The 13,128-nt window shown below is 41.2% G+C and overlaps 1 protein-coding gene across 31 annotated transcripts in view; it reads left to right on the top strand.

Annotated features, from left to right (window-relative positions):
* camk2b1 (calcium/calmodulin-dependent protein kinase (CaM kinase) II beta 1) overlaps nucleotides 1–13,128 on the top strand; it is a 63,681-nt gene that overhangs the window by 22,593 nt on the left and 27,960 nt on the right. For 11 of the 31 annotated variants that reach the window (XM_063017549.1, XM_063017552.1, XM_063017547.1 and 8 more), the window contains exons 6-12: nucleotides 2,065–2,137; nucleotides 5,809–5,911; nucleotides 7,276–7,359; nucleotides 7,469–7,563; nucleotides 8,047–8,169; nucleotides 8,299–8,382; nucleotides 9,847–9,889. In XM_063017549.1, the coding sequence (XP_062873619.1) occupies nucleotides 2,065–2,137; nucleotides 5,809–5,911; nucleotides 7,276–7,359; nucleotides 7,469–7,563; nucleotides 8,047–8,169; nucleotides 8,299–8,382; nucleotides 9,847–9,889 (605 nt within the window). Of the gene's footprint in view, nucleotides 1–2,064; nucleotides 2,138–5,808; nucleotides 5,912–7,275; nucleotides 7,360–7,468; nucleotides 7,564–8,046; nucleotides 8,170–8,298; nucleotides 8,383–9,846; nucleotides 9,890–10,703; nucleotides 10,800–13,128 lie in introns of all 31 variants that reach the window. The other 20 variants (XR_010015546.1, XM_063017551.1, XM_063017554.1 and 17 more) reach the window with 3 other exon arrangements.

The raw sequence follows: 13,128 nt of genomic DNA, 5'->3' as shown, positions 1-13,128 counted from the left end.
CAGTTAATTGACACCCTGACGAGGGTGCTTCTGCACTGCACTCAATGTTGCTCTTGTGAGTGAGAGCACAAATGAGTGAGTGAGTAGCTGGGAAGTGAGTGAGTATTTAAATGGTTAAGTGGTGCACTCTGATAGATTGGCACCCTGAACGGAGTCTATTTTTGCACCCTGTGTTGCTCTTGTGAGCCTGTGAGCGAGCAACCGAGCGAAGCAACAAATGAGTTTATTTCTGGCCTGTGCTCAGAGGTGCCGGCTGGCACCAGACCCACTGTGGTCCTGACCAGGATGAGGCTGGTCATTAAAAGGACTTCATAAGGGTGGCATGGTTAATATGGTTCATGGTTTTTTTATCCCTGACTCGTACACACGTTGTAATTTGACCTGTGCAGTATTTATTGCAACAGCACCATGATTTATATCCCTGATCTTTAGAGCCATGCCGCTCACAGTAAATCAGTCACATGCGCACACACACACACACACACACACACACACACACACACACACACACACACACAACAGTATGTGCCAACACACTTGCTCACACTTTATCACACATACACACTGTCAGTTTTACTCATGTACTTTCCTTCTCTTGCTCTTTCTCGCTTTCTCTCTCACTCTCTCTCTCTCTCTCTTTCTCTCTCTCTCTCTCACTCTCTCTCTCTCTCTCTCTCTCTCTCTCTCTCTTTCTCTCTCCCTCTGTATCTCTTCACATTTTTTTTGTACATCACATTTCGGAGTCTGTTTGATGAGGCTTTTGATGTGCCCTCATCATTTTTGCGTTGCGTCCCGGGCCCACAGTGCAGCCGCGAGCACCGCAGTCACTGACGTCTTCTTCCTCTCGACTGACCTGACATACTTTAACGTTCTAGCTTTTGGCATCGGAGTCCAACCTCCTGAAACCCAACCTCAAACTTACCCTCAACCCTCTTCCCTCCCCCCCCAGCTTACAATCTGCACCGCTCAGCACTAGCGCCCTACACTGGGACATGACGACATGCTGCTGTCTCTTAGCAACCAGCCCTACTGCATGCATGCGTTGCTGCCGCCTCACACTGCGCATGCACCCAACCTCCCACACGTGTGCGCACACACACACACACACACACACAATTATGCAAAAGAAACAACACATGGTTTTCAGTGTTTCCACTACATGTAATGATATATCTATCAGGCCCTGCATAGATATATGGTAATGTTTGTGTAGTTTTGTATCCATTACCGTGTGTTTATCCCTCTGTGTCTGGATTTGTGTACTAAGATACCTTGTTACTTCTGTAACTGCCTGCTTTTCCACTAGCAAAGACAGTCTAATGTGAAAAATCTCGTTTACATTCTGCCTGATATAAGTCTTGGTTCTGTTCCACCTTCCTTAAATAGATACTGAATCCCTGATTAATAGGATTTCTATATTGAACTGTAGATCAGACTAAGATAGATGAAGCACAGGTTCAAAAAAATACTTAAAAATTCTCTATGGGCGCACTGCCTTGCCTTCCAGTCTTTTCTAGCACTAGATCACTTGGCACATCCATGCCACTAAGCCCTGTGAAAAAAGGCTGCCGAATCAAACACATGTATCAGTTCATCATTCATCAGTAGAGTGTAATGGAAGTGTCATAATCATCATAGATTAGAAGCTGCTGGAACATGGATGACACTGTTCACAGTCAACACAGCGTATTTCAAGAGAAGCTTGTGTTCCTGACTTATATTTGGTTTTACGACATTCAAGCAAATCTTCTCATGGCATAAAATAACTGCTTAGTTTTTTCCCCAAACTGTGGCAAAAGTTTATGAATTATAAATTCTAAATTATGAAAAAAATCTACATGACGTACATTTGCATAGCAGACAAAATAATGTATCAAAATCAGAAAACTACTATATCTGCAAACTACTTTTTCCGATTGGAAGGCAAATGCTTTGCGTCAATAGAGATCCACCCCCCTCACCCTCTCTGTCCCGGGCCCAAATCCCCTTCCCCGTACCCCTGGCCTGTGCACGGGACTGTAGCGCTGCTCAGACTAACATGCGCCCCCTGGTGTTTGCATGCAGTCATTGCATCCAGCAGATCCTGGAGGCGGTGCTTCACTGCCATCAAATGGGTGTGGTGCACCGAGACCTGAAGGTGAGTGACAGGTGTCATGTTGTGTCTGCTGAGCAGTGTGTGAGCAAGCATGTGTGGTTTGTGCGTGTGCGTGTGCGTGTGCGCGTGTGTGTGTGTGTGTGTGTCCGGAAACATAATGTGATGTGTGTGCTGCTGGATGGTAGCTACCACTGTGTGCACCATGTAGTTCATTTCGAGCAGATTATTAGTATCAGTGTTTACAGTTTATTTAGCGCTTTTGAATAATTCGGGTCACACAGTGATAGAAACAGTGTGTGTTACTGCTGTTCTTTTGATTGCTCAGGTAAGTCTGCAGACTCGACCACAGCTTGAGTGCTGAAGAACTTTGAAGGAGTCATTTGAATGTTGGCCCAGACAGGTGGCGGTCAGTGGGTTAAATAATTACTATCAGACGTATTTAGGTGACTTTGTAAGTTAAGTTAGTTGGATGGTGAAAATCAATACACAATATGGCCAAAAGTATGTGAACCTTGAGGTAGTTAGTTGCACGGGCAGCACGGTGGCTAAGTGGGTAGCACTGTCGCCTCACAGCAAGAAGGTCCTGGGTTCAATCCCCAGGTGGGGCGGTCTGTGTCCTTTCTGTGTGGAGTTTGCATGTTCTCCCCGTGTCCGTGTGGGTTTCCTCCGGGTGCTCCGGTTTCCTCCCACAGTCCAAAGACATGTAAGTGAGGTGAACTGGAGACACTAAATTGTCCATGACTGTGTTTGATATAACCTTGTGAACTGATAAACCTTGTGTAATGAGTAACTACCGTTCCTGTCATGAATGTAACCAAAGTGTAAAACATGACGTTAAAATCCTAATAAACAACAAACAAACAACAAGTTAGTTGGACATCCCATTCCAAAATCATGTGCATAGATATGGTGTTGGCCACCACTTTGCAGATGGCACAGCCTACACCATTCTGGGATGGCTTTTCACAGCATTATGTAGTGTGTCTGTAGGAATTTGTGTCTATGAGGTAGGAGGATCTGTGTGGCCTCACTTTGTGCAAAGGGACACAGGAAAGGAACTTGAACTGAAACTGTTCAAATCATAAAATACACTTTTATACTTCTATTAGCAAGAAGTGTGGCTGAAACACCCTGAGCTCAATAATTAGGAGGGGTGTCCACATACTTATGGCCATATAGTGTAGTAATCTCTTTGGTATTTTACCAAATTATTTATTGGTGAATTAGGGTTTGGGCATGTGTTTTGAAAAAAAATTTTAGTAAGATGTGTTGTTTGTTAGCAACATTAGCCTTATAGAGGCAGTGAAAAACCAAAGAAACAAATCTTTCTTAATTATTAAACTGTTTGCTGAGTACAATTGTGTAAATTTAATTTATCATTTATTCACCAGACGATTTCTTTAAGCAGTTCAAAAACACGTTACACCAGGCAGCCGTGTTAGACGTCATTGTTTAGAAGGCCAGTCAGGTCCACTCCGGTTTCATCCTACCAGTGCCTGCTTAAATTGGAGTGCCCTTTTCAATGGATGCCTGTGACTCCTAGTCATCCAGAGCAGGAATGCAACAACATCCTTCACAGGAATGAGAGCTGTGTAAGGTGCTTCAACACACACACACACACACACACACTCAGCGCAGCTGGTTGAGAGATTGTGTGTGTTTGAGTTGTGCAGTCTTACACTTCTTTCATTCCTGATCCGTCAGGTTTAAGACTGAATTCATTCCTGCATAGTGAAACAGGCGAGAAAGGAAAATGCAGGGTGCCGTGGGTTAGTGCAAAGGCTCTGCAGTTTATGAGCAGGGCAGTTTTAATCCAGAACCGGAACCTTTGCTATTCAGAAGTCCCTCCACTTCTTAGCCTCAGATCGACGTGGATTAGCTTGGCTGGCAAGGGTAAAGTTATAAAAAATAATGATAAGCTTTAGTCATGTGAAAATCCTTCTCTACTCTGACTAAATTGTTGATTAAAGGAATAGTTACTATCTAATACTTAATATTTCCTTTCCCCCAAAAGTAGTCAAAAGTAGATTGTGATCATTGTCACAAATGAATGTGAATAAAGGCACAACACGTGACCTCCTTTATAGGCTAATAAATGAGTTGAAATGATAAAAAGTTGGCTGAAATAATCTTGTTCAGATTGTTTCCTCAGTATCGTTTGCTCTAGACCTTTTCCAGAATTTATGCCTTTAGAAACAAGGTTGCTGTAAAAAAAAAAAAAATCTGATCAATATGCTGAAGGATAAAATGGTTGCACAACAAACGTTTTAATGAAATAATCGCTGACTATCAATGTGGAAATGAATGACACATGTTGAATTTAGAACCAAACCATTTACTTTGTGCAAGATCTCGGGATCTTTGTGTCAGTAACAGGATCTTTATCTAAATACTCTGTGGGTCTTCCATCAGTGAAGGTGCAGTAAAAGTAGGCAAACCATCTCAGTGATCGTAGTAGGTAGTCACAGTGGTCAAATAACCGGCGTTCAGAGCTTTTTGTTATAAGTAGGTCAACCTGGTGCAAAACTTCTAGTGTTAACCACGACAGCTTTGACAGGGCAGTGGTAGCTCAGTGGTGAAGATACTGGATTAGCAATCAGAAGGTTGTTGGTTCAAACCTTACCGCTGCCTTTTTGCCACTGTTGGGCCCCTGAGCAAGGCCCTCAATTGCTTGATTTGTATGTGTGTTGATTTGTTTGGAAAGTTAAAGTTGGAACAATCCAAGAGACACCATTTGTAATATTGTACGTAGGTTTCAACTTCATGGCTTGGCAGCAAACCTGCCTCTGATTAGACAAGGCACAGCCATCCTACCTTGACTACTGCTGAGATTCAGGGTTCGAATTTTTGCGGTAGCATGCCGGCGTGTTTTACCGCTGCGCCATCCAAGCACCCAAATCTCTGTCTATATTAAGGAGAATTTTTCCTCTGCAGAGCACATACCAGTACATCTTGAAGTGAAAGGAAAAAGGAAGGTGGTGTGCAGGAACACAAACCCCTGCAATGCAGAAAACCAAACCGTCTTATTTAAACTGTGCCGGTTTTAGAAAAACGTCTTTCACACTGTTTGTAGAACAGTGCATAGATTTTATGCTGCTGTTAAATTTATATTTGTGTGTGTGCATGCGTGTTTGTGTGCGCATGCAGTGAATCAGGAGTCCTGTGGGGGCTAGCACATTATTAGCATTCGTCAGCGACAGAGAATAACGAGGCTGGCTAATCTGGGTCAGGTGGAAGAAGCACAGGCTCGTGTACACTTCCAGTATCAGAAGTCTCAGTGGAGATAGAAGGCCCATTTAGGACTAACAGTAGGGCAGATGCAAAACGGGGGTTTAAGATCATAGATTATTTAAACCAGCTTTAATCTATAAAACCTTCTGTAATAACCAGCTGTGCTGCTGCAGCGAGGTTTGACGTGTTTCACATGTATTAACTCACTCATCCTAAGCTTGTGTTGAAATATTCTGCTGGGAGCAATGCCCTCTTTAAGCTCTTTATTAAGTCCGTGTGTGTGTGTGTTACTGTCTTTTTGTAGTAGAAGATCATGAATAATGTGTGAGATCCTTTATGCCGTGTGTGTGTGTGTGTGTGTGTTGCTTTTTGCAGTTTATGTGCTGATATATGTTTGCATGTCCAGTGATTCCGACAGTCTGTGTTCAGCATGTCTGTGTGTTGTTGTGGAGGGACTAACGTCATGTCTGCTCTCCATCCAGCCAGAGAACCTGCTTTTGGCCAGCAAGTGTAAGAATGCCGCCGTGAAGCTGGCTGATTTCGGTCTGGCCATCGAGGTGCAGGGAGACCAGCAGGCATGGTTCGGTATGGAACTGCATTACCAGCAGCTAAATATCATCACATTCATCACAGTTTCCTCACCACTGTTCGTGCAACTTCATGCTGCATTTTTATCAAAAGTTCAGATGTTGACAGAATGTACTCTCTCCCATGGTTTTGCTAGTAACAGGCTAAATTTGGGATTGACATGAGCAGTAATCTGGACAATCACTTGTTATGTAATCGTCCAGTCGGTTGTAAAGAATTTGAGAATGGATGTTCTTTGACCGGACAAAATCAGCCTCTGTAGCTCATAGAGCATTTAGAGTGTATTAAACAGAACAAGTGTGTCTTATCCAATCACCGATACAACCCTCCACTGCTGACTGAGGAGCGCTGCAGCTGACACACGCCCTCTCTGACATGTGTGCAGTACCGCATCTTTTCACCTGCACGAAGCTTCTGCATATGCAAATCAGCTTTGTGTACGGAGAGCCACACCCTGAGCAACACATTATTCCTCGACTCTGTGCAGGCGGCATCTATCAGCCAGTAGAGGCCGTAATTGAATCAGTTGAATGAGGAGTCCCTGGTCCGGCTTCCCAGTTCTTGTAGGCGCATAGCCAGATGGCAGAGCTGAGATTCGAAACGATGTGTTCGAAATCTCAGCTCTGGTGTGCTAGCGTTTTACCCACCTGAGCACCCTTCTGTAATGTTTTTAAACGCTTACGCTTGTACTAGCTACAGTCCACACCGTAGTGATCATGTTAACAGAGGAAACTGTGGGTCTGCCCATGTGTGGGCTTTATTTCATTTAAAGTATATAAACCTTAACCTCACAGGGCCTTCAGAAGCATCGTTCTTGATGCGAACAGATGTGCAATTAGGTCTTTAAACTTCTGACATGGTGGTGTTTTGCTCTGAAAATGAAAAATAGTGGCAGAAAATATACAAATTGAATGGGAAAGAAGAGCATGAATTTTAGTCTATTTGCAGTCATGACAGATCGTCATATTGGGGGCAGCATCAGAAACTGTCCTCCGCTTCTTATTGAGGTTAGATCTATAGTCCCTGTAGTATTGTTCTTGCCTGTGGCATGAATAAATGATTCCTTTCGGCTGCTCCCGTTAGGACTCGCCACAGTGGATCATTCGTCCACATATTTCATTTGGCACAGTTTTATATGTTGGATACCCATCTTGAGGCAACCCTCCTATTTATCTGGGCTTGGAAACCACACTAAGGTTGCCCAGATATAAGTCACGTTATGTGGCTACGTTCCCATAACGCTGTGCGCCCTTCTGTTTTGTTACCAGTATGCACACTAGCCTGTGACTTACAATGTAATGCTGTTAATGCGTAAATGTGTTGATACCACTGGATGATTAATGTGTGTGTTTAATGTACAGGATTTGCGGGGACACCAGGGTATCTGTCCCCTGAGGTGTTGAGGAAGGAGGCATATGGAAAGCCTGTGGACATCTGGGCTTGTGGTAAAGACACACACACGCACACACACACACACACACACACACTTAAGTGGCATACCCACAGAAATGCTAAACCTGAATTTGTGTGTGTGTGTGTGTGTGTGTATAACAGGTGTGATCCTCTACATTCTACTGGTGGGCTATCCTCCGTTCTGGGATGAAGACCAACACAAACTGTACCAGCAGATTAAGGCTGGAGCTTATGATGTAAGTTTTTCTTCTCTTTGTAATGTAAGCTGTTACCTTAGATCCCAGTTTTTTTGGCTAACAGGAGTGGAGCCTGCTGGGGTCTTCTGCTGTTTTAGTTTAAGCTTAGGGTTTGATTTGTGTGTTCAAAGATGCTTTTCTGGTTGCCACAGTTGTTTATTAAAGTTACTGTGGTCGTCCAGGCCACTTAGACAAGTCTGGCCATTCTCCTCTGACTTCTTTCACTAACCCTACATTTTTAGGGGATAAGCTTAAGAAAAGAACTCTTTAACAACTGGTGTATTTAATGTGTATGTCTTTATTTAATTCTATTACTTTACCTGTAGAAGTTATAATATGTTCTTGTTGTATGTCGTCATTTTTTACAGCATGGACGTGTTTCATTTAACTGACCTGGATAGCGTTACTGGCTGTAGTTTCATAGTTCCAGATTCACCATCACTGTTGTGTTCACTTTCTTAACCCTTTTGTTCTTGCTGCTAGTTTCCATCTCCAGAGTGGGATACAGTCACTCCAGAAGCCAAAAACCTCATAAACCAGATGCTGACCATCAACCCAGCCAAGCGAATCACAGCACAGGAGGCCCTCAAACACCCATGGGTCTGCGTAAGTACACGCACGTACACGTAAGCGATAAACTATATACATAGTAATGTACGTAAGTAAACCATCAAACACTACACACACAGTCCCACAAAGATCTTGACGGGTCTTTTTCTTTGCTTGTCTCCTTAGCAACGCTCCACAGTGGCTTCCATGATGCACAGACAGGAGACGGTGGAGTGCTTGAAGAAGTTTAATGCCAGAAGAAAACTGAAGGTGTGTGAAATGCAGCACAGCTTTTAGCTGACGAGTATTGACGTCTGGTTTGGTGCTGAGTCTGATCTGACTAATTATATTTCAGACAATGGAAGTTGCAAAACACTTTTTTTGACAGAACTTTTTATAGCTTTGTAAGTGTTAAATTACAGCTTTATTTTAAGATCCTGTCATCTGTTTATAAAAGCCCATGATTGTTGAGTAACAAAAGGTTTAAAAAGTCAGAATGTATTATGCTTTAGAATTATTGTTTGTGATGGTTACTAAATAGAAAAGATTGTGTTCTTCTCCTTTCCTTTTTTCCCTTAAGAAAAATGCAATATGTAATTTGGCTAGAGGTACAAAAACGCTTGCATACATTTGTGCTACACCAGTTTAAGTTTTTTGGCCTATTTGAAAATTAAATACACACATATTCAGGCTTGGGACTTACTCAGCTGTAAATGCTTCCAGCTATACCGGGTGAGTCAAAATTATGTTAGTGCTGGTGGATCTATTCCCTGCTAAATGTGTGTCCGGGCTTTAAATGGTACTGTTGTAAATCATCTTACACATATGAAGTGTGTTTTGTGAATAAATGGTTTCCAACATTTAAGTGTAAGCATAATTTTGACTTACCCTGTATAAGGTGTACTGAGGTGAACAGTGGATGCAGAAGGTATTTAGACCCCCAGATTTTTTTCACACTTGGTGTTGTGGATTTGAATTTATATAATATAATTGATATTTTTACCTATCAGTCTGCACCTAATTATCCATAATAATTCAACAAGCCACTCAGTGTTGTTGTCAGATGCGTTCTGTTTGCTTTATAATCCTTGAGATACATCTAGATGTCAGTTCATGTTCATCAGTTGCAGTTTGAATTGATTAGACTTTAATTTGGAAAGGCACACATGTGAATCTATCAGGGTCCACAGTTTACTCTGCACCAAGAGCTGCCTGAGGATCTTCACTGAGCTGATTTGTAATTTTCAGAAAAATCATGTTTTCAAGTGTACACTGATTGGTAAAAAACAGTGATGAGATTAATTTAAAATCAAACTCAAAATGCAATAAAGTGCAAAAAAATACATTCAAGAATTACAATTTATTCAGATTTTTTTTGTTCAGCAAGAAGCACTGTAGAGTGTTTATCCCTGTTCTGTCATGGAAGAGTAGTTTAATAAAACATCACCAAGGCAAAGCTACTTTGTCAGTACAAACAGTTTTGGCTCAGATAAGAAAATTGGTACCCAGAGGTGGAAACAGCTTTGGGACTCATTTGTGGGCGAGTCTTTCACCCCTGTGAGTGCTGATGTTTATGATAACATCATCGTAAAAAATCGTAAACACATTAAATATGCATCAGTGTGCACATTAGGTGTTTACTCATTTTCCATTATGTGCTTAATCTGCTCTTGAACTGAACTTTTAAATAAAAATAATAGCTTGTTTATTCTCCCTCTTTCTGTCATGTTTTAGGGTGCCATTCTAACTACCATGCTGGTGTCACGAAACTTCTCTGGTAAGTGGTTGTATTCTGCTCTTTATTCACTCGCTGATTTCTCATATATTTTTGGAACATCACGCTTCTTAACTATTACTGTTGTGAGTCTTTTTGTTTGACATATTTAATACAATCATGAACAATGTTCTTTGAGACTGTCGTCTTCACATTCGGGTCAGTCTGTGTCCTTTACGTGCTACTGTTTTCTGTTACGTGATAAATCATTTCGAGACAGTGTGAGTTTCATGTGATGCTGCAACACATCTGATCGTTTTTTCAGCACATCTTCTCTTTAAGGAAAACTGTTAGAGCCTTGTTTTACCTCTGCTCATAGACTAATAAACCATTCTCTCCTCCTTCTGCTTTCTCTTCCTCTCTTTATCCTTCCTCTCTTGTTCTATTTTTCTTTCTTTTTTATCCTCTCTCACTATGTCTCCCTCTATTACCCTCCATCTCACTTTCTCTATTACTCTTTCTATTATTCTATCACTGTATCTCTCTATCATTCTTTATTTTTATTACTTCCACTTTTTCTATCACTCTATCACAATCTCTCCCTCTCTCTCTTTCTCTTTATCTGTTCTCTCTCTATTACTCTCTCTTTCCCTCTCTATGCCATTCAATCACTTTCTCTCTCTCTATTACTCTCTGTATCACTATCTCTCCCTCTCTATCACTCACTATCTCTCAAATCTCTCTATCACTCACTATCACTTTCTCACTTTTCCTCTCTCTCACTCTTTTCCCCTCTCTCACTCTTTTCCCCTCCCTCTTTCTCTTTGTTTCCTTCTCTCATTTTGGGTGGGTGTGTTGGTGGTGGTGTGTTTATCAGTGGGTAGCAGGCAGACCACGGCTCCGGCCTCGGTCACTGCCGCTGCTGCTGCTGTTGCGGCGGCAGCAGGCACCACAGCAGGGCTGGTGGAACAAGGTAGCAGAGCCCCAGGGGCTTTTCTTCTCCTCTGTCCTATTTTTTGAACTTCTCCTCTGTCCTTGTTTGTCCTTCGTCCTTTTCCAATGCTCTTCTTTCTCTTTTAAAAGGAATACTTTGATGTTTTCACACTGTATTTATAGTGTATGTGTAATCACCACGGACAACAATTTTTCTGTACTGAGGAAAGAACTGAGAACACGCAAACTGGAACTCAGTAAAAGTTTCAATGCGTTTGTTTAGTTTGAACATAACAGGAAATGTGTTAGGATGAGACAGACAGGTTTTACTTTCAGTGACAAAAAATTTGGGGTTTGTACCAGTTTGACAGTTTGTTCTCACTAATGATCAAAAAGGAAGATAATAATATCTATTTAAAAACACATGTTGAAAATATCTTGCCTGATTAAATAATGGTAAGTAAAAAATAAATAAATAAAAAGATTTAACCCACCCCAGTATTGCTTTGGCGTTATGTTTTTGGTCAGTTTGCATAAACTTCCTTTCCAGTTTAAACGTACAGGCAGTGAAAAGCAGGTTTTCATTTAAAATCACTCTGTACTTTTTACATCAGTACTAATCAGACTGCTAGTCCATACTGCTAAAATATTTAAATGAAGTATAAAAGAACCAGTTATAACATTTGCACCACACATATTGCCTAAGCATTCTTTTATATATCAAAAATATATTAATGAAATGTTTCTAAGAAGCACAAGGTTGCTATACTTTTTTTAAAATAAAGTAAAACTCAGATCAACACAAATATAATGCACTGTGTTGATGAATTAAGATTCAAAAGATTTACTTCCAGTCCAGAGCTGAGATCTCCATTGATTTGAGTTTAAATCCTAGTGTCTTAAATGTAAGTGTTTTCCCTCAATACAGAAAAATGTGTCAGGTGATTCTCTGTGGTAATCACACATACACTACAGATGCAGTAAATAATTTAAAAAAAAAACCTGCAAAACTGGAGTTTTCCTTGATGTCGCTCTTATCCTGCTCCCTCTTTTACCCTTTATTCCCTCTGTCACTGTTAGTGATTTCCTACTAGTGTATTCAGTTGATCTTTCTCGCTGTTTTTCTTCTTCTTCCGTCCACCTGTACCGTTTCTCACTTTGCATGAGGCTAAAAGCATGCGCCACTCACAGTGGCTCATCTTTACCGTCCTCTTCTTTCTGTCTTTCACTTCACTTCTTCATTTATCTTCCTCCATCCATCTGAACCTTCTGTCTGTTCATACCTGCTCTACCCTCTGCTGTCGTCCCATCAACCTGCTCATTTGTCACTTTGACTTTTAGCCAGCAATGTCATCCCATCATGCTCCTGTTTACTTGTCTCTTTTCCACCCATGGCCAGAGTTTGTTTTCTTTAGGCAAGGTTTCTGTAGACTGCTGGGTACTGCAGAACAAACTGCAGATGCTGAGGTAGCAGCAAATCTCAGCAGAAATAGTTTAATGCCAGGTTATACAGTTAGCATGTTGCCTGTCTGGCTAATAAGCCAAGCTGTCTAGTGTCCCTCGGCCATAGTACAGACCAGTAATATTTTACGCTTGCAGCATGAGAAAAGTGCAGTAGGTGAGAAAAAAAAGATTAAAAGGGATCTAATTGGGTTTTACAGCAGCTTAATACAATTATATCGGTTTTTACATCCAGTGTTCAGTAAAAGACAGTCAGTCCATTTCACAAAGCAGGCAATAAATGATTTTTTCCATGCTCATGGAAAAATCTAAAGAAATGTCTTCATTGTACCTGTTACGCAGTCATGCCATCCTTTCTCTCCCAGGATGCATCACACTAGCATAAACATTTATCAGCAATCACAAAGTAAAATGAGTAAGATGCATAAACTAGCTGAACTAGAGGAGTAAAACAATGGACATGAGTACTTACTGTGTTTACCCCGCTTTCCTTTGATAAACCATTGTAATCTAGGTGCTAACTAGCATGTCGTTGCAGGTTAACCTTAGTTAAGGTTCGCTTACAAGGTACTAATGTTTTCCCCCAGTAAACAACTCACAGAAACCTCGATAAGCAGTATCTCTAAAATGCCATAAATTGTCACTTTTTTTTTAGTGTGGTCGTTTTTTAGTGTGTGGTCGTGTTTCTGTTTAGAGTAAACACAATCCAAAAAATGTCTGAGCACATGCCCCATTTTTTTGTTTTACTAACCAAACCAAACCATGATTGACTATTACTAGTTATTCTGGCAACCATTAATTGCGCAAATGATAGCAGTTTTTTGCAGACCAGAATTTGGGACTGGTAAGTCCCAAAAAACAAGGCGAGGTTAATATGGGTGTCATTAGTGTCTTTGCTCCATTCTGTG

Source organism: Trichomycterus rosablanca, chromosome 21 (genome assembly GCF_030014385.1).
Source record: "Trichomycterus rosablanca isolate fTriRos1 chromosome 21, fTriRos1.hap1, whole genome shotgun sequence".
Taxonomy (NCBI): Eukaryota; Metazoa; Chordata; class Actinopteri; order Siluriformes; family Trichomycteridae; genus Trichomycterus; species Trichomycterus rosablanca.
Note: the sequence above shows the minus strand (reverse complement) of the source record. Positions and strands in the feature narration are given on the sequence as shown.